The sequence below is a fragment of the Cryptomeria japonica genome, chromosome 9 (assembly GCF_030272615.1).
Source record: "Cryptomeria japonica chromosome 9, Sugi_1.0, whole genome shotgun sequence".
NCBI lineage: Eukaryota > Viridiplantae > Streptophyta > Pinopsida > Cupressales > Cupressaceae > Cryptomeria > Cryptomeria japonica.
In genome coordinates, this window is record NC_081413.1 from 104,911,253 (window position 1) to 104,930,605 (window position 19,353).

Here is a 19,353-nt window from a genome sequence, read left to right on the forward strand (position 1 = left end):
TGGGAAATTTGTAGCTTACTGTTTCTATCAGATCACTTTAATAATCCCTTATTTTACACTTATTTCATAAATTACCTTACAATTCAGCTTAGAAAGAAGGAAACTACATCACCTACCATTGGATAAATCTGATCAACATTCTCAACCCTTTTTCTAATCAAATTGTGACTAGATCTATTGGATTTATCCCCTTCTTTCAATGTAATTTGGTTAAGCTAGTTAGTGGTTTTACTTATTGAAACCCTAATTCCTAATTTTACAACCCCATTATAGATGGAAACACTTGAACAATACTTGCATAAATCTCACAACTCTCTCAATCTCACAACAACACTCTCTCCCAATTTCACAGCTCTCTCTCCCCCTTTGACATCAAAGACAAAGGGAATTGCATGACATACTAACCAATGCACGTCACTACTCCCCCTAAGAGCAGTAACAACATTAATCTAGGAGATAAAGGATAAGCATTGAATCTCTCCCTAGAAAGATGCACTACTATAATGCATCTAGTTAGAAAAAGGTTCAGCAATAACTCCTATTTTCTTCTTGAGATACTCAAAAGCATCCTTTGCCAATGCCATAGAAAAAATGTTTGCTACCTATCTTTTGTAGAAATGCATTGCAATTTGATTTCCTTGTTTGCAACCTACTCCCTTAAGAAAAGATAATGGGTTGAGATATGTTTTTTTATTTAATTCATTACTGGATGCTTTGAAATATTTATAACACTATTATTATCACACATAATAGGAATAGCTTCATCATACACCACTTTTATTTCTTTAAGAGATTGTTTCATCCACTTAACTTGAGTACAAAAGGATGTTTCCGCAATGTATTATGCTTTTGTAGTAGATAATGACATTGAGTCTTGCTTCTTACTTAACCATGAAACCAATTTGTCTCCCAAAAAGAATGCACCACCACTAGTACTTGTTTTGTCAATGCTTCCAACCCAATCATCCTTACATTATGTTAAAATAAAATCTCCATGCTTCTTGTACCAAAGACCAAAATCCTAAGTCCCTTTCAAGTACTTGAAAAATCCTCTTAACTTCCTTTTCACGTAATTGCTTTGGATTAGCCTAAAATCCTACAACTAAACATAGATTTTGCATAATTTATGGTCTAGAGGTAGTTAGATATAATAGTTTTCCAATCATAGATCTATACTTCTTCTAATCAACATCCAGAGATGCATCATCTTCACCCAAATTACAACCAATAGTTAAAGAGGTAGTAACTAGTTTACAATTCTCCATATCAAACTTCTTTCACATCTCTTTGACATATTTATCTTGAAAAATAAAGATTTCATCTTCTAACTGAGTAACTTGAAGACCGAGAAAGAATGAAATATCACCAATCATTGACATTTCAAATTCCTTATGCATCTGTTTTACGAATTCTTTGCATAAATCGTTGCTTCCTCCAAATATAATATCACAAACACAAACAACCACAATCAACAACATGTTACCTTCAACCTTGAAATAAAGATTATTGCCTATAGTACCTTTCCTAAAGTTTTTCTCTAATAAATATCTATCCAATATAGCATACCAGGCTATAGGTTCTTGTTTGAGTCCATACAATGCCTTCTTTCACCTACAACCATATATAGATCTTCTAACAATATGAATCCATCTAGTTTCTCAGTATATACCTCTTCTTCCAATTCTCCATTTAGAAATGCTAACTTAACATCGATTTGATATTGTATATGGTGAAAATGGATACAACAATAATGTTGAAAGACTAAATGAATTCAACCACAAAACCCTAGCCTAACAACAACAAAGATCCACCATAACATATGAAGACTACCTAAGACAATGAAAATCAAATGAAATCACAAAGATTATACCATCACATGTCCAATAGGGTTTGGATCTCCATTCTTCCTATCTCCATTGATCTTGCTTGATATATTTGCTCTCAGATTTTATGTGTGCACAAGAGCTCAACAAAGAACGGAAATGTGGTCGCAAGTAGGATCACATATGACAGTGCAAAGGCATAGTGTAGTTGAGTGTGTAATTGAGTTAGTTAGGGTTTGATAATGAAGGAAGCATATCCTTACATAGAAGACACCATAAGAAATGGAGGGATAAAATTGAGAGGTGTAAAAGATAAATGGTCGGCTATGATTAGAGGGTAGGTAGAGAAAATAAGAAAATAATAAGAGGGTAGGTAGTGTAGGAATTAAGAGATGAATGACATGTGTCATAGGTAGAAAAGGTTAATGAATTAATTAAAAAAATAAAGATTTATTTAATTAATAGAAGAAGTGGGATCAATTAAATAAATAAGATATTTATTTAATTTAGGAAAAAGATTATTTAAATAAATAAATGTATTTATTTAAGTGAGAAATAAGGCTAGAAGAGGATAAATGAATTATTTAAATAAATAAAGATTTATTCAATTAATAGAAGAATTAGGCTAAAGATAATTAAATAAATAAAGATATTTATTTAATTAGACAGGACAATTTTAGGTGTCTACATTTTTCCCCTCTTTGAGACAATGCAACTTGTCGCGTTGTTTCAAAGAAGATAAGATGAACTGATACAAAGTTGCCCCAAGATGGGAATGATATGCCCCCTCGAGAAATTGGATGAAAATGTCTGAAATGATCACAGACAATCTCTCGATAAAAAAGGAAGGCTAGAATGGACTGACCGAATAGGATAGAGTGACAGAGTCACGGGATAATGAAGACTAACTCGGGCGAGGGCTAGGGCTAGGGTAGCCTATAAGATAGACCACAAGGGAACACATCCTCATTGTCATCCACACATCCAAGAGATCAGAGTGCAGAGAGAGAATAGAGCAGCAGCAGTCAGTAGCGATGGCATTGGTGCATAGATTTGATTGCGTTCATCAATATCAGAGGCCAATAGATGTAGGAGAGCCGGTAAGTACCACAAAACCTCCTTGTACTTTGTTGCAATAAATGTTGTCATTAATGCATGCTAGGTAGTGCAATAAATGCACTTTAGGATAATGTCAAAAAATGTCAAAAATATCGAGGTGCATCTGTGTTGGTACCAGGTGCATCTAGGTTGGCTAGGCATGTCTGTGTTTGTGCCAGACGCGTCTGTGCCAGATGCAAGCATGTTTGCGTTACGCAGGCACGTTTGTGAAATGTGGGTACATCTATGCAGGACAGGCGCGTCTGTGCAGAGCATAGGCACGTCTGTGCAGAGCAGGTGCATTTTTGCAGTCTGTAAGCACGTTTATGTCATGAAGGTGCATTTATATCTTCAAGGTCAAATCAGTAGTTCTGTGATGAACATACACTATCGATTGGATAAGCTGCTAAGAGGATACACTCAAGCAGGTCTTCTAGGGAAGACTAGGATAGCAGATAGGGCTAGGATTGACAATTCTGTGATAGAACATACGTTGCCAATTAGGAAACTACTCAAGAGGATACACTCAAGTATAGCCCTAGGATAGGATAGATCAAGGCACTTTGTGATGAACAGTGAGTACCAAGACATAGTACTTTGTGATGAATAGGGAGTACCAATAGGAGCAGCACTTTGTGATGAATAGTGAGTGCAAATATGAGCAGCACTTTGTGATGAATAGTGAGTGCAAATATGAGTAGCACTTTGTGATGAACAGGGAGTGCTAAAACGCAATACTTTGTGATGAATAGGGAGTACCACTAGCATAAATATCAACACATTGTGATGAATAGTGAGTGTCACTAGGATAAATAGCAACACTTTGTGATGAACAGTGAGTGTCACTTTGACTGACATGATTGACTTGCTTGATTGTAGGAGTACCTACCTATGCTGGAGTCACGGGAGAGATTCCCATTGATGCAAAGCTTGCGAGCAGAGCTAACATTTGAGGACAAAGTCGTGATTGAGGTTATGGGTTTGTGATATATTTTGTATGTGCCTAAGTTTCGGGTGAACATGGGGTTGCTGACTACGTTAGCTGAGAGATGGCACTCGAAGCAGTTCACTTTCCATTTGTCGATGGGTGAGATGACAGCCACCTTAGAGGATGTTTACAGGATTTTGAGGATATCGATCGATGGGGAGTTGGCTCCTTACAATCGAGATGGAGACAGGGATGCACTGAGACAAGTGTTTCAGGATCTAGGACTGGATATGAGGGCTGGACACGTGGCATGGGACACGATGATAGTGACAGGACTAGCACTACCAGCAGTGTTAGGAGGAGTGATCAGTGGGTTTCTGTGTCCAGACAGGGTGACACGAGGGTTGGCTATGGGCTGGGGGAGCACCTTAGAGACACTGGTTACATAGCATACCAGATATGCTTGGGGATTGTGCATGCTAGCACACTTGTACTATGAGCTTCATTAGTTTGTTTATCATGGATACGTAGGATTGGGCTGCGGAGTTACATTGTTACAAGTATGGGCATATGAGAATCTTCCAATCACATGACTAATACATTTTAGAGGCTGGGGTCATGGATGCAGTTTTGTTCATCTATATGATATGATTACCTCACAGCCACGGATTGGCAGGTTGGAGCACTAGCATTGAGTGATCAATGAGATTGACACTGTGATATGGAGGCCATACCACAAGTGAGAGCAATGGGAGGATGATGCAGTGGATCTACCCTATACCTTCTGGAGTAGATATCTGATTGGGCAGACACCCTATGTCCTGGAGAGGTAGTTAGTGGATAGGGTATGCAGGCAGTTTGGCAGGATCTAGTGGATGCTATGGGGTTCTGGTATGTATACGCGGACAGTGTGAGACCAGGCACACTATGGGCCACTGTTATCATATGATCAGGTCGTGATGCAGCTGGTAGAGATGGTGCCCATGCCATAGGATATGTGGCCTGAGATTGAGGATGTACGTATGGATGCAGAGTACACTGCATATTGGGCTGAGCATCCATTTCCATGACTGACAGACCCAGGGGAGTAGATAGATGGAGATGGTGGGGGGGATGAGGATGTTGATGGAGACGGTCGGGGGAGAGGCCAACAGAGGAGGCGAGGTGCAGATGGAGAGAGGGTGGAGAGGAGAGGCAGGCTCAGGTGGTGAGGGGTCATGGTGGATTGCCACTACAGGTGCCAGTAGCACAGGATCCTAGACAGGTGCAGGGATAGGGACAAAGGCAGGTATAGGTACAGGCAGAGGCATAGGCACAGCCACCAATACAGGGGGAGCCACAGGAAAAGGGGGCCGAGGAGGAGGAGGATGAGCTATTTGAGCTAAGGGAGATCTACCAGGGACAAGAAGATGAGATCCAGGATCTGGAGAGGGAGACAGCTAGGCTCAGGAGACAGCTGAGGGATACCGAGCAAGAGCAAGATCAGGCTCTCCAGTGCTACATTGAGGCTGAGACAACACTGAGGGCTAGGAGGCAGGCGACAGAGGACATAGGGGCTAGATACACCTATGTTCTATGGGCAGGGGAGGAGATAGGTTACTAGCGAGACCTATACTATGGGGCAGTGCCACCAGAGCAGTGGGCGAGGAGCTTCCTCAAACCATTGCGGACAATGACAGCTACTAGAGGGAGTCAGAGGAGATAGGCGTCCAATGGTGGGGTTATGGGTCCTCCACCACCACCAAATAGTGGGGACAGGAGAGATGATCCTGGGGTGGGTCCTTCTAGGGCTCAGACTCTGTCGAAGATAGGTGGCTCCGAGGGAGGGAGTTCATCATAGCCATAGAGGGCTCCCTATGTATCAGTTTTGTACCATTTTGTATTATGATGTAGACACCTTCAGGTGGTTGTAGCCATATGATTTTGACATCATTGTATCATGACACTTTTGATTATATATATGAGATGATTCATCTTTGCGGTAGCTATATGCATGTGTACCTATGTGATGCTTATGTTCCTATGATGTTTGTTTCTATGTGATGAGATGTTTCATGATGTATGTTTCTATATGATGCTTATGATATGGATGCAAATATGTACATGATGAAATGCAATATTTTTTTCTTTTATGTTTTTAATATGTTATGCATATGTGAATGTAAATGTATGAAGTGCTAATGAATATGATAATGCAAATGATTATTTCCATAATGAAAATGTAAAATGTGCTAATATGTGTTGTGTGCATGATGTGATGCAATTGTGATATCTATATGTATGTATGAAATACTAATATGTGATAATGCAAGTGCAACTACATGAAATGCAAATGTTTTTAGTGTGTCATTATACTCAGTCATGTGATAGCAGGCTACACAGACTCAAGAAGGATGATGGAAGTCAATCCAGAACAGGGGATGGAAGATAGAAGACATGAAAGTGAAAGAGATTCTTGTGCATTATCATCATTGAGATTTATTATGGCAGGTAGGTTATGAAAATCAAGGCATATATTTGACCCAGAAAGTCATTGTACCTATTTGCATGGAGATAAGATAGTTGCAAACAAGGAATGCCCTAGTTCACACTAGACTCATAGTGTCCTCATATCCTTGGACAAGTCATAGCATTACTAAGAGACAATCCATAGACAACAAAGAAAATAGGTGACGATACCCCATCCTCGCCTTTCTAGTCAAAGACATCCTAGAGATAGAATCTCTAGTTAGAGACATCCTGGAAAAGCTAAAAGACATGTCACCAAAAGATAAATATCAAAAGAAAACCAAGACTCGACACCAACATCCACTGTAGTCCTCAAGTTTAGTGTCTCTTGTCACTTGTATAAGTCTTATTTTTTGATTGTGGTCACAATGTTTACTTTCACAAAAAGGATAGATAGCACTGAACCATAATGTTGTCTGAGTTTGTTGAAAGATTTGATTTGTTGAAAGTCCATTGTTGCTGCTATGTCTCATTTGAAACTGACTGAATCCATGCAACTGATACTTTATTGCGTAGAAAGAGAAACTTTATTGCGGCGATGCAGATGTTGCTTTATTGTGGATTGTGCACGGATAGACTACAGAAAAGTGGAAGAAACTGCACTCCTCGAAACATGTGATGCTCTCAGTTCCACACCCATTACTAGACTTAGGATTAGCCTTAGCCACAGATAGGAGCTGATTTATTATGGATGGAAAGGGATGAAAAGGAATGTTTATTATGAATGGTGAACCAATCTTGGGTAGATCAATAACAAGCCATGATGGGAGTGGGTAAGTTTATTATGGATGGAGAGGTTGTGAGTGTATGCAAAGTGAAAGGATGAGATGGAATCTTGAAGGAGAGAGGAGCAATGTATCTACACATGGTGTTGGTGACCCATTTTTCACCATGGCACTTGCCTAGGGTGCCACTGAAGTGGTTTTCACCATTGGACAAAATGGTTATTTCTATACTTTTTTTATTTTTCAATTTTTTTGTCACAAGGCGCCTATTTGCCGGGTTTTCACCAAGTAACGATTTTTTATGTTTATGATTTTTTTTTTTGTATTTTGAATTTTTTTTTTCTTTGTATTTTTGAATTAGGATACTCCGAAGAGCTATATGTAAAATTTGTGAAGGTGCATGCTGTTGATAGGATCCTCCAAAGGTTCTCCCTCTGTGGTTGAGAGCTGATATGCACTGGATCCATAGACTATTGTAATAATGTAGGGACCAAGTCAGTTCGGTTCAAACTTGCCCTTCTTCTCTTTGTCTTGCTGATTTTTAGGATTTTCTCTAAGAACCAAGTCACCTACCTCAAATGTGTGAGGCTTCACTTTATGATTGTAGTTGCAACTCATTCGTTGTTGATAAGACTTGAGATGATTAAAAGCAGTTTGTCTTCGTTCATCCAATAGTTCAAGTTCTTGTAAGCGAAAGACCTTGTAGTCTTCATCACTGATAATGTTTTGCAAAGAGACCCATAAAGATGGTAAATCGACCTCAATAAGAAAGATAGCTTCAGTGTCGTAGACAAGTGAATAGGGTGTAGCTCCTGTAGGTGTGCGAACACTTGTGCGATAAGCCCAAAGTGCAGGATTAAGTTGGATATGCCAATTACGGCTAGCGGCGTCGACTGTCCTTTTCAAGATTTTAAGGATTGTTTTATTAGACACCTCAGCTTGACCATTACCTTGGGGGTAATATGGTGTCTAAAAATGATGGGTAATAAGGAAGCAGTCACAGAGTTCACGAACATCCTAATTTTTGAAGGGACACCCATTATCAGTGATGATGGAAATAGGAATACCATATTGACAAATGATATAGTTGAGAATGAATGTAGCAATTTGTTTTCCAGTGACATGCGTGAGAGGCACGGCTTTGATCCATTTTGTGAAATAATCTATGGCAGTGATGATGAATTTATGACCGTTGGAAGAAGGAGGTTGAATCTTTCCTATGAGATCGAGTCCCCACTAACAAAAGGGCCAAGGAGTCGCAATTGGTTGAAGTTCTTGTGCTGGTGCATGGATGAGGTCTCCATGAAGTTGACACTACTTACATTTCTTGACGAACTGATATGAATCTTTTTCCATATTGGGCCAGTAATATCTAGTCCTGATGAGTTCTTTGGCTAAGGTAGGACCACTAGAATGTGGACCACATATCCCTTCATGTACTTGACATAACGCAATCTGAGCTTTGTTGCTTTCTAAACATCTAAGAAGAGTGCCGTATAGACCTCGACGGTATAGGATATCAGCTAAAATGACGTATCGAGAAGATTGGCAAATGAAAGTGCGACGTTGGTTATTGGATAGTTCAGGAGGTAGGATATTGTCATGAAGGTATGCGAAAATGGAACCGTATAACTGGGACTCAGGACCAACAACACATATAATCTCAGTAGGAGTGATTTCATACGAGGGAACCAAAAGGTTATCCACCAAGAACTCATAGCGGGTCTCATTCGGTGGTAGATCAATTAGTGAAGCAATTATAGCCATGGCATCCGCATCTCGATTCAACTCTCTAGGTATCTGCTCAAAGTCTATCTTCATGAAATGTTGTTTCAAGTCATCCACCATTCTTTTGTAAGGCATTAATTTATCATCCTTTGTTTGGTAGTCATTGGTTGCCTGATGAATTACAAGTTGAGAGTCCCCAAAAACATGAAGTTTCTGGATCTTCCACTGAACTGAAATCTGTAATCCAGTTGTTAATGCCTCATATTTTGCTATGTTATTAGTGCAGGGAAATGATAATCGATATGATTTTGGTATAGAATCCCCTTGAGGAGTTATAAAGAGGATGCCAACTCCTGCCCCATGCTGTGTGTATGAGCTGTCAAAGTATAGTTGCCAAGACTTTGCATGTGACACTATTAAAATGGATTCATCTGGAAATTCTGAAATTAGAGGAACATCATCTAACATGGGAGCATATGCTAACTAATCTGTGATAGCTTGTCTTTTTATTGCTTTTCTATCCACATACTCCATGTCGAATTCACTCAGGAGCATCACCCATTTGGCTAGTTGCCCACTAAGTGTTGCTTTATTGAGAAGGTATTTCAATGGATCGATCCTTGCAACCAACTTAGTCTTATGAGTTAGCATGTAATGTCGTAATTTCTGTGAAGCAAAGACCACGGCGAGACATGCACACTCAATTGGTGTGTAATTTAGCTCATATCCCACCAATGTGTGACTGATGTAGTAGACTGCCTTTTCTTTGCCCTCAGTAACTTGTTGTGCTAAGAGTTCCCCCAATGCTGTTGAAGTAGCTGATATGTATAGTAATAGACATTGATCTGGAACTGGTGGCATCAAAACTGGGGGATTCAGCAGATAATCTTTGAGTATCTGGAAAGCCTGTTGTTAGTTATCATCCCATTTGAATTTGATGTTTTTATGTAGCAATTGCTGAAAAGGGTTACACTTATCTGAAAGTTGTGCTATGAATCTTCGTATGGACTAAAGTCTCCCTTGCAAAGATCAAAGTTGACTGATATTTCTTGGTGGTTGCATCTCTAGGATGGCCTTGACTTTTGCTGGATCGGCTTCGATTCCTCTTTTTGATATAATGAATCCTAGGAGCTTCCCAGAGGTTACTCCAAAGACACATTTCTTGGGGTTTAATCTTACTTTATACTTTTCCAACTGATCAAAGATGACTGAAAGTATGTCCAAATGTGTATCTCTATCTATTGATTTACCCAAGAGGTCATCAACATAATCTTCCACAGTCACGTGCATGAGATCATGAAAGATAGTAGTTGCGGCTCTTTGATATGTATATGGTGAAAATGGATACAACAATAATGTTGAAAGACTAAATGAATTCAACCACAAAACCCTAGCCTAACAACAACAAAGATCCACCATAACATATGAAGATTACCTAAGACAATGCAAATCAAATGAAATCACAAAGATTATACCATCACATGTCCAATAGGGTTTGGATATCCATTCTTCCTATCTCCATTGATCTTACTTGATATATTTTCTCTTAGATTTTATGTGTGCACAAGAGCTCAACGAAGAATGGAAATGTCGTTGCAAGTAGGATCACATATGAAAGTGCAAAGGCGTAGTGTAGTCGAGTGTGTAATTGAGTTAGTTAGGGTTTGATAATGAAGGAAGCATCTCCTTATATAGAAAACACCATAAGAAATGGAGGGATAAGATTGAGAGGTGTAAAAGATAAATGGTCGGCTATGATTAGAGGGTAGGTAGAGAAAATAAGAAATTAATAAGAGGGTAGGTAGTGTAGGAATTAAGAGATGAATGACATGTGTCATAGGTAGAAAAGGTTAATGAATTAATTAAATAAATAAAGATTTATTTAATTAATAGAAGAAGTGGGATCAATTAAATAAATAAGATGTTTATTTAATTTAGGAAAAAGATTATTTAAATAAATAAATGTATTTATTTAAATAAGAAATAAGGCTAGAAGAGGATAAATGAATTAATTAAATAAATAAAGATTTATTCAATTAATAAAAGAATTAGGATAAAGATAATTAAATAAATAAATATATTTATTTAATTAGACAGGACAATTTTAGGTGTCTACAGATATACCTTGAAATTCTTATAAGTAGAAAAAACAAGGAATACTCTTATAACTTCCATCCTAGCTACTAGAGTAAAAGTTTCCTGAAAATCCTTACCTTCAAATTGTGAATATCCTTTACATACCGATCTCGCTTTGTTCCTTGTAACCTATCCTTGTTCATTTAGCTTGTTTCAAAACACCCACTTAGTTCATATCACATTTTTGTCCACTGGTCTGGGTACCAGCTCCCAAGTTTGATTCTTCTATATCCGATTTAGTTCTTCTTCCATTTCTTTTACCCAAATTTATTCTTTTATTTCTTCCTCATATGATTTAGGTTCCACTAAAACAATAAAATAACACTTCTTGTCTGAACTCCTTTGTTTTTGTGTCCAAGTATCTGATCTTCTGAATGATTCTTTTGCACATATATTACTGGTGTCTTAATCACTTGTTCAGGTTCTTCTTCTTCCTCTTCAATTTCATATGTCTCTTTCTCATTGTTGTCTTCTAGATCCATCTTTTCTTCTTCTACAATAGGAATAATCTCAAATTTAGTCTCCTGTATAGGTTCAGGGGCAGTCTAATCCCATGCTTCACATACTTTCACATGTGTGATCTCCGCTATCTTGTTCAATCTCTTATTGTAACAACGGTAGGATTTGCACTCCATTATTTTTTGAGATAGAGGCGTCATAACATCATTTGCAAAGGCCTTCCTCCAACTCCTTCATAGAATAGTCCATAGGGGTTTTCCTTTGAATATCAAATTTATGAACCTCTTGAATAGAGGGAAAAGAAGACTCCATAGAAACATGGATTTGATCCTTCATTTTACAAAGAAAGTATTTTTTCTTATATTTAAATAAAAAGATGGAGGCATGCCCCGCTTTACCATAAGATCTAAACATAATCTAAGAGTCCTAAAACTCAATCTACTACACCCACTACCAATTTTAGAGGCTATGGTAATATGAGAAGGGAGAAATTGTTTTTTCTCCACATAAACACAAAATCTAGCAAACAAAAATTGTTTCATGAGTTTGGAGAACTTATACAAAGCACAATATTGCCCAAAAGAGTTGGAAACAATCATACATTTTTTTTTGTTCTAAAATTCCAAAGGAAGACCTGATAAAAGAACCAATTGGAAACTTGAGAGTTTCCTTTGGAGGGTTAAAACTAAGATAGAAAATTTGAATATAAAGGTCATTCATGCCAAAAACCAAGGGCCATTGTGTAGAATACTAAAACAATGTTCCACAGAAGAAATGGAAATATGAAAGTAACCATTCAACATTGTATTTACTAACCTATCCACTAAGCTTCTATATTAGAAGGATCCATTTACCTAGAGTATAGATATTGGGATAAATACCACAAAATATCCCTAAAAGATAGCTCCACAACTAGGTCATCGACTTCTCTAGAAGAGAATGAAGAATAATGAATTCAATTTGTCCTTCATAACCTCATAAGGTTAACTGAAACTAGAATAGAAAAAATGTCCCAAAGAAAGCCTAGGGGATAGAGCATGATTTGCAGAAACTACTTGAGTCACCTTAACATAGGGTTCCTTTAAAATCTTTGGGGAAGGGATGAAAATAGAAATAGAAGGGGAACTATCCACCATCCATTCATCTTCAAGAGTAGAAAATTTCTCCAAACACAAAGGAGGAGAAAAATCCTTAGGACTAGCAATGTTCAATTCATCTTTGCTAGGAGAGGAAACAAAATCCCCAAAATCAGCCTACACACTGTTCTTTAAAGCATTCTCCAAAAAAATTGGGGTTTAAGGAGGAAAACAAACTACCTCATCCTCTATTATCTCAGATAGAGACCCATTTCCTTTCATATAATAATGGGAGGGACTAAACGTACCTATCAATCTATGATTTCACTTGGAGGATGTATCTCCCAAGGAAGGTGAGAGAAACCCTTTTTTAAACCCCAAAAACTTACCACCATCAAAGGCTTACATATTTGAACTCAAAGACCTCCTTTTCTTTAAATGAGCTTCCAATAAATGTTCAAAAGAAGCTCATCCTCCTTGTCAGACACATCAACCCCATCAAAATGGGAGAAATTAGGAGTAGACAAAGGGGAAGAGAGATCTTCTTCTTCCACCAAATCAAGAACCTCCTTGCTCTAAGAAGACTCCCATAGGGCCTCCAAATATTTAGAAACCCCCTCAAACAAAGAGGAGCCAACAATCATATTTTTCACAAGAAAACCCTTGGGAACCCCCTCAACCAAACCCTGAACTAATGCCTCAACATGATCATTATCTTTTCACACCCTAGGAATGAATCAGATCTCTGAGAAAATGAGGAGACAGAACAAAAAGGATCCCCTACAACATAACCATGCCTGCTCAAGGAGCGCTCATTAGAAATAGAGACACCAACAAAGAGGCCACCACTAGAACCTCTTGTATCTTCATCATTAGAGCTTCCCTCACCATTGGTTAAGTAGGGAGAACCAGCAACCACGTCACTTGTACAAACTTCTACCCTTTCCTGTGCACTCCCACCTACACTTGTTGCAAAAACATGATGAGAAACATTGCCACCACACTTAGGTTTTCCTAATTGAGTTGGAGAAAATGAAAATCAAACTCAAGGTGGAAGATTCAACTGCCCAAACTATCTTTTTATACACTACTAATAGATCCCATAATAAAAAGGTGACAAAAATTATGGCTATTTCTTTTTTTTGAGGAGAGGTTGGGGTTCATCAATTAGAAATGGAAAGCCATCAAAAGCCTGGAACTACTTGTTGATTCATATTTTTCTTCTTTTAGTCATCTGTTAGTTCTAGTTCTAGTTTTTGTTGTTGATTCTCGTATTTCTACTTTAGTCTTTGTTTTGCTTCAATCCCACTCTAATCAGACTCGCTTCATTAACCATTGATTTATAATAGATTCAAACACTTTCTCATATTTATCTTAACAAAAATTTTAAAATTCTTAATATAAATTAAAAATATAAAAGATAATACTAAAACTAAATTTATTATAACATTTAAGAAAAAGTTAATTATAAATTAAATTATAAGAAAGTAGTGAAAAATGATGTTTTACTAAAATGTTTCATCAATAAAAATATTTCCAACATATCCTCTTATCTATTAAAACTTTACTAGTATTTCTGTTTGACATGGAGAAGGGCAATTGATCACTTATACAAGTATTTCCAACATACCCTTTTATTTTGTAAAAGGGTATAATTTTGACTTAAATTTTGTTTCTTTGTTTATTTTCTATAATTTTGTATTTATTCTTTTATTTTAATTTTTTTAGTTGACCCAAAAAGAAACCAAACAACAAAGAGAAAACACCCTCCCAATCAAGACACACTCTAAACCCCCAAATAATTCCTCATGTCCTTTTTAACAAGCTCTTCTAAAATCTGAGAATACTTTATGGACAAGTGTCCCAATCAATAACATTCCACAACCTCATATGCTAGAAGCCCATTTTTTCAAACAATCTACTACTTTATTTCATTCCATGATAGAAGGTACATTTTTTCAAACAATCTACTACTTTATTTCATTCCATGACAGAAGGTAATAGAGGCAAAAGATCTACAAATTCTCACAATTTGATTGGTCACTAAGATAGTTGCATGCCAATCATAATTTGTGAGTCAGATCATAATTTGTGAGTCAGATTCACAGATAATCTTTCTCTAACCCAAAAATATATTGCTTATTTTTACTTAAAATATTAAACTTTGAATATTTTTAATCTATAGTAATGTCCAAATATTATAGCAATTCTTCAATTAAATAATGTAAAATTCAGTTTTGTTTAATCTTTCAAATAAAATAAAATAAATTGTATTATTAATATTAAAACATTTATGGAAGGGTGATAATTCAATTGACTGAGCACAATTGATGAAAGTAATAGCATGTTCTTTGATTATGCCATCCACCAAAATTCAGATATTGAAAAAAATGATATAAAAGATAAAGGTAGAATCGTTGTCTCTTACAAATTTAATAACTTACTGCTGAATTCTCAATCAAAATAAAAAAATGGATCATCATGAACTCACACTCTCAAACTTTAATAATATAAAATCTTTCATAAAAAAGTTCAAAACATTTAAAAATATCATTTGTTTATTTTTTCCCATGAATCTTAAATATTTTACAAGAATGTTCTATCCACGGAAAAGAAATCCCACATTAAATAAAGAAAGAAAAGAGGAAATATGCTAGTATCCAGCGAGAGTGTGACTTACCAACTGGGATGCTCCACACCTTCATTGTGGGAATGAATGCGTTACAGGTAAGTATTTTGTATTTCATCATGTATATATAAACCTTGTGTTGCAATCGTTTAATAGCTGTTGTTTGTCTGTTTTAACTTCCATGCATGTGTAATTTTCCTTATCTTTAAAGGTTTATCTTCTTCAACAGTAAGCATCACAATGTTGCTCATTCGTTCTATTTGTAAATTTCTATTGCTTAGAGAATGGGGTGTTTACTTACTATACACGAAGTTTAATTCTTCTACTTGCTTTAACCAATGCTTACTACATATAAAAAACAGAATAAAACTTATACATCGACTCACTGCAAAAAGCTGTCATTTCCAGATTTCTATTATATATTGCTTTGAATACAGAAGAGAACGTTGGAGCTGATTTTCATATTAATGCCCAAATGTTCTTTTTTACAGTGATGAGCAAGAGATCTCTCATTGTGCAAACATGCATAGTTTTTCGTTTTTTAATCTTTTCTCAAAATAGAAAGATTGACAATGGATAATTGGAGAGCTTCAGTAGGTAGAGGACGACTTACAAAATTATTGTCCACATCCATAATTGCCATCTCTCTGCTCTAGAATTACTGAGATCTTGTTTAAGTATAGTTTAGTATATCTTCCCAATCCATTGCCAATTGAGCGTCAATGTTCATGTTGCTATTATTCTCCTCAGTAAAAGTATCAGCCCATGCTGTTTGGAAGCTTCCATTAGCATAACTATCAAAATTAATAGAAGGCGTTGGAGAGAACATAAACGAGCCATCATTCTCAGATAGCAGTGCCTGCTCCAATGTTGTAACGAAGTTACCATTCTCAGACGGTAGTGCATCCAATACTGTAACTGAGTTATCATTCACAGATGGCAGTGCATCCAATGCTGTATCTGAGTTATCATTCACAGGTGGCAGTGCATACAATGCTGTATCTGACTTATCATTCACAGATAGCAGTGAATCCCATGTTTTATCTGAGTTATCATTCACAGGTAGCAGTGCATCGAATGCTGTATCTGGTTTATCATTGTCAATTTGCAGTGCACCCAATGGTGTAGGGCTTTCTAGCATTGCATAATCTTCAGTACTTGTTGTATAATCAACTTGAGAGGAAGTTCCTGCCTGATATGAATCGTAGTCTGCTATTTCCATTGTAGAATGTGGTATCTGGGAGGACCTGTAATTGCTAGTAGCAAAATTGCAGTTGAATGGCTTCATATGAGAGATTCCCATCATGTTCAAGTTGCTATTATTCTCACCAATAAAAGTATCAGTCCATGCTGTTTGGAAGCTTCCATTAGCATAACTGTCATAAGTAATAGAAGGCGTTGGAGGGAACATAACCGAGTTATTATTCTCAGACAGCAGTGCATCAAATTCTGCAGGGCTTTCTAGCCTTAAATAATCTTCAATGCTTGTTGTATAATCAACTTGAGGGGAAGTTCCTCTCTGATATGAATCTTGGTCTGCTATTTCCATTGCAGAATGTGGTATTTGGGAGGAGCTGTAATTGTTAGTACCAAAATTGCAGTTGGATGGCTCCATGTGAGAGATTTCCATCATGTTCATATTGAGATTAGCCTCAAAACTCTCCATCGCCTGTGTAGAACTAGGGTAACGATCTTGCACAAGCGTTTGCTCAACAATGGCATGCTGAAGATTTTGCTGAGACGTGGGCGATTGTGTGCTAGGGCTGACGTCAGCATTTCCGGGTACATTGGCAGGATTGGTTTGTTGGTGGGGGATTATTTCAGAACCCAAATTTGGACAAGGGCTTTCCATATTCATATTGATGTTCATTGTTGGTGATTCTGCCATGGCTGTTGCTGCTTCAAGATGACCGTTGTTTTGATCCTTGCGTTTTTCTATCATTTTCTTCTTCAGTACGCTGTTCCAGTGGTTCTTTATGTCATTGTCGGTTCTTCCCGGCAATTGAGTTGCAATGTAAGACCACCTGTATGGAAAGCATGTTTAATTTCTTAGTTAAATTTGTTGGAGGAAAGATAATGAAGAAGTAAAGATAGGGTTTTGTGGGGTTTTCTTGATTTTGCTCATAAATTTAAAGAGGTTCATTGATACATACTTGTTTCCTAAAGTGATATAGAGCTTACAGATGAGCCTATCCTCTTCTTCAGTGAAACCCCCATTCCTAATATGAGGCCTCAAGTAATTACACCATCTTAACCTGCAGCTCTTGCCGCACCTATTCAAGCCTGCCCAAACACCATATAAATCAGCACAACAAACCCTCTATAGCACTCCTTTTTAACATTAATATATATATATATATATATATATATATATATATATATATATATATATCAAACCTCTCATACAACTCTAAAGTGGTACCCAATGAATAGGCCTATGATACCAAACAGTTTAAAAACAACAATGCACAGTTGACATGTATAATATATTTATCTATCTATATATAGTTCTATCCAAATACTCCCACAACAGGCAAATGGTACCTAATGAATAGGCCTATGAAACCAAACAGGTTAAAAAACAATCATATGGTTTCCACGAAAGAAGAATTCAATTTGCACATTAATTTCCACATTACAACCTACATTTGATATGTAGCTCATAAATCCTATCACATGAGCAAATCCTCAAACTATACACCTAAAAACCAAGAAAACAGATAATAATTTGGAAGTGCACAATAGATAGAGAAAAGAAATGAGTACTCAATTTTATGATACCTTTAGGATTCTAAAAACTCTAGAAAGAAACCCTGAAAAAGATCAAAATAACAGGCTGGCTAGTTTGGTTTCATGTAGTCAAGACAAAGATTACATACCAATTTCCTTCGGGAGAGCACGCCAATTGCTTACAGTGCCATGCTGTTCTATATACTCCTTGATCAGAGAATCTTCTTCAGGAGACCAATGTCCTTTCTTCCTGGTGGCTTCGTCACAGCAACGTGTATGGCCCATCCTTACAACAATATTTTTCAATTGATTATAAGTATTGATGCACAGCCTCTCACCTTTTGATTCAGATTAGGTAAGAGATGGACACCCAGATCCGCGCTTGGTAGATTACTTAAGTCAAAAGATACCCACTAAGAATAAATCTTCCTACATCCTAGGTTTCCATTGCACGGCCCTTTCTCCTGTCTTTTCTTCCTTATCCTCGTCTCACAGCTTTTTTTTCATAAGTATATTTTGTTTATTGACCTAACTGTACCTACAACCAGTGCCTAAAACCAAATCTTAAACCAAGTGGGAAAATGGTTCATTGATCTGAATGGTGGACAAATGACTCAAATTTCCTTTGTTGCACCTGCCTCCTTTTACTGTATATCCCATGTAAGCTGGTCTGATAAAGGAAATAGAGGGCACCCAGTTAATAAAGTGTTGGAAATAAGCTACATTCAGATCAATGATAGACTACTCAAAAAAGGGTGAGTAACTCAATTTATCGAGTACTACTGCAGCAAATGGAAGGTTCTAGATTCGATTTTTAACTGATCCGTATAATCTATAACTCGACACACAGTTCATATTGTGTCGGTTTATTAAAGGAAGGGGCCAGTCATTGTCTATGTTCAATTGCCATTCGTTGCGCTTCAATTATTAAAAGCTCATTAAAAAATAATATAGTAAGCCAATAGCTGTCCATTGATATTTCCAATAGCTGGAAAAGAAGTTAGTGATTGTGGTGGTGAAAATGAATGTAACTTTAATTCAAGTTAACCACTTTTTGATCTTTGTGCACATAATAAATCCCACAGCTTCTTTGTAACTATCCAGAAACCATCTTTGTGCCCATAACAGATCCCACAGCTTCTTCGTAACTATCCAGAAGCCAAAATAATCACTACAACAACTTAAGTCGCAAATAAAGACAGAGAAAAAAAATCTTCAAAATCTAGTAGGTAATACCTACTGATACCCTTGCTTAAGCCTAACCACTTGAAAGGATCAATGGATTCTAATAACACAAGTGGTGGTGACTGGTTAGTGGTGTCCTATCCATTAAATTTATCTAGCTGAATCCAGTCAGTGAAATACTCTTGTGTTCTTCTGCTTGTCTTTCTTGACCTAGAATTTATGCCTAGCTAATAATCTCCAAAATAAGGTTTTAAAATAAGAAAAGCTTCTGAAACTGTAATTTAACCATGGTCGTCAATGACTTGGATGTGACATCTCCACCACGTAT

The 19,353-nt window shown here is 36.9% G+C and overlaps 1 protein-coding gene across 1 annotated transcript; it reads right to left on the reverse strand.

The window, feature by feature from the left end:
• Positions 1-15,603: 15,603 nt before the first annotated feature.
• On the reverse strand, positions 15,604-18,125 carry LOC131062749 (transcription factor RAX2-like). Its single transcript, XM_057996472.2, has 3 exons — positions 17,990-18,125; positions 17,264-17,393; positions 15,604-17,134 (listed from the first exon to the last, which is right to left on the reverse strand). The coding sequence occupies exons 1-3, from the start codon at positions 18,123-18,125 to the stop codon at positions 15,784-15,786; spliced, it is 1,617 nt and encodes a 538-aa protein (XP_057852455.1). The 3' UTR covers positions 15,604-15,783.
• Between the last annotated feature and the right edge of the window lie 1,228 nt (positions 18,126-19,353).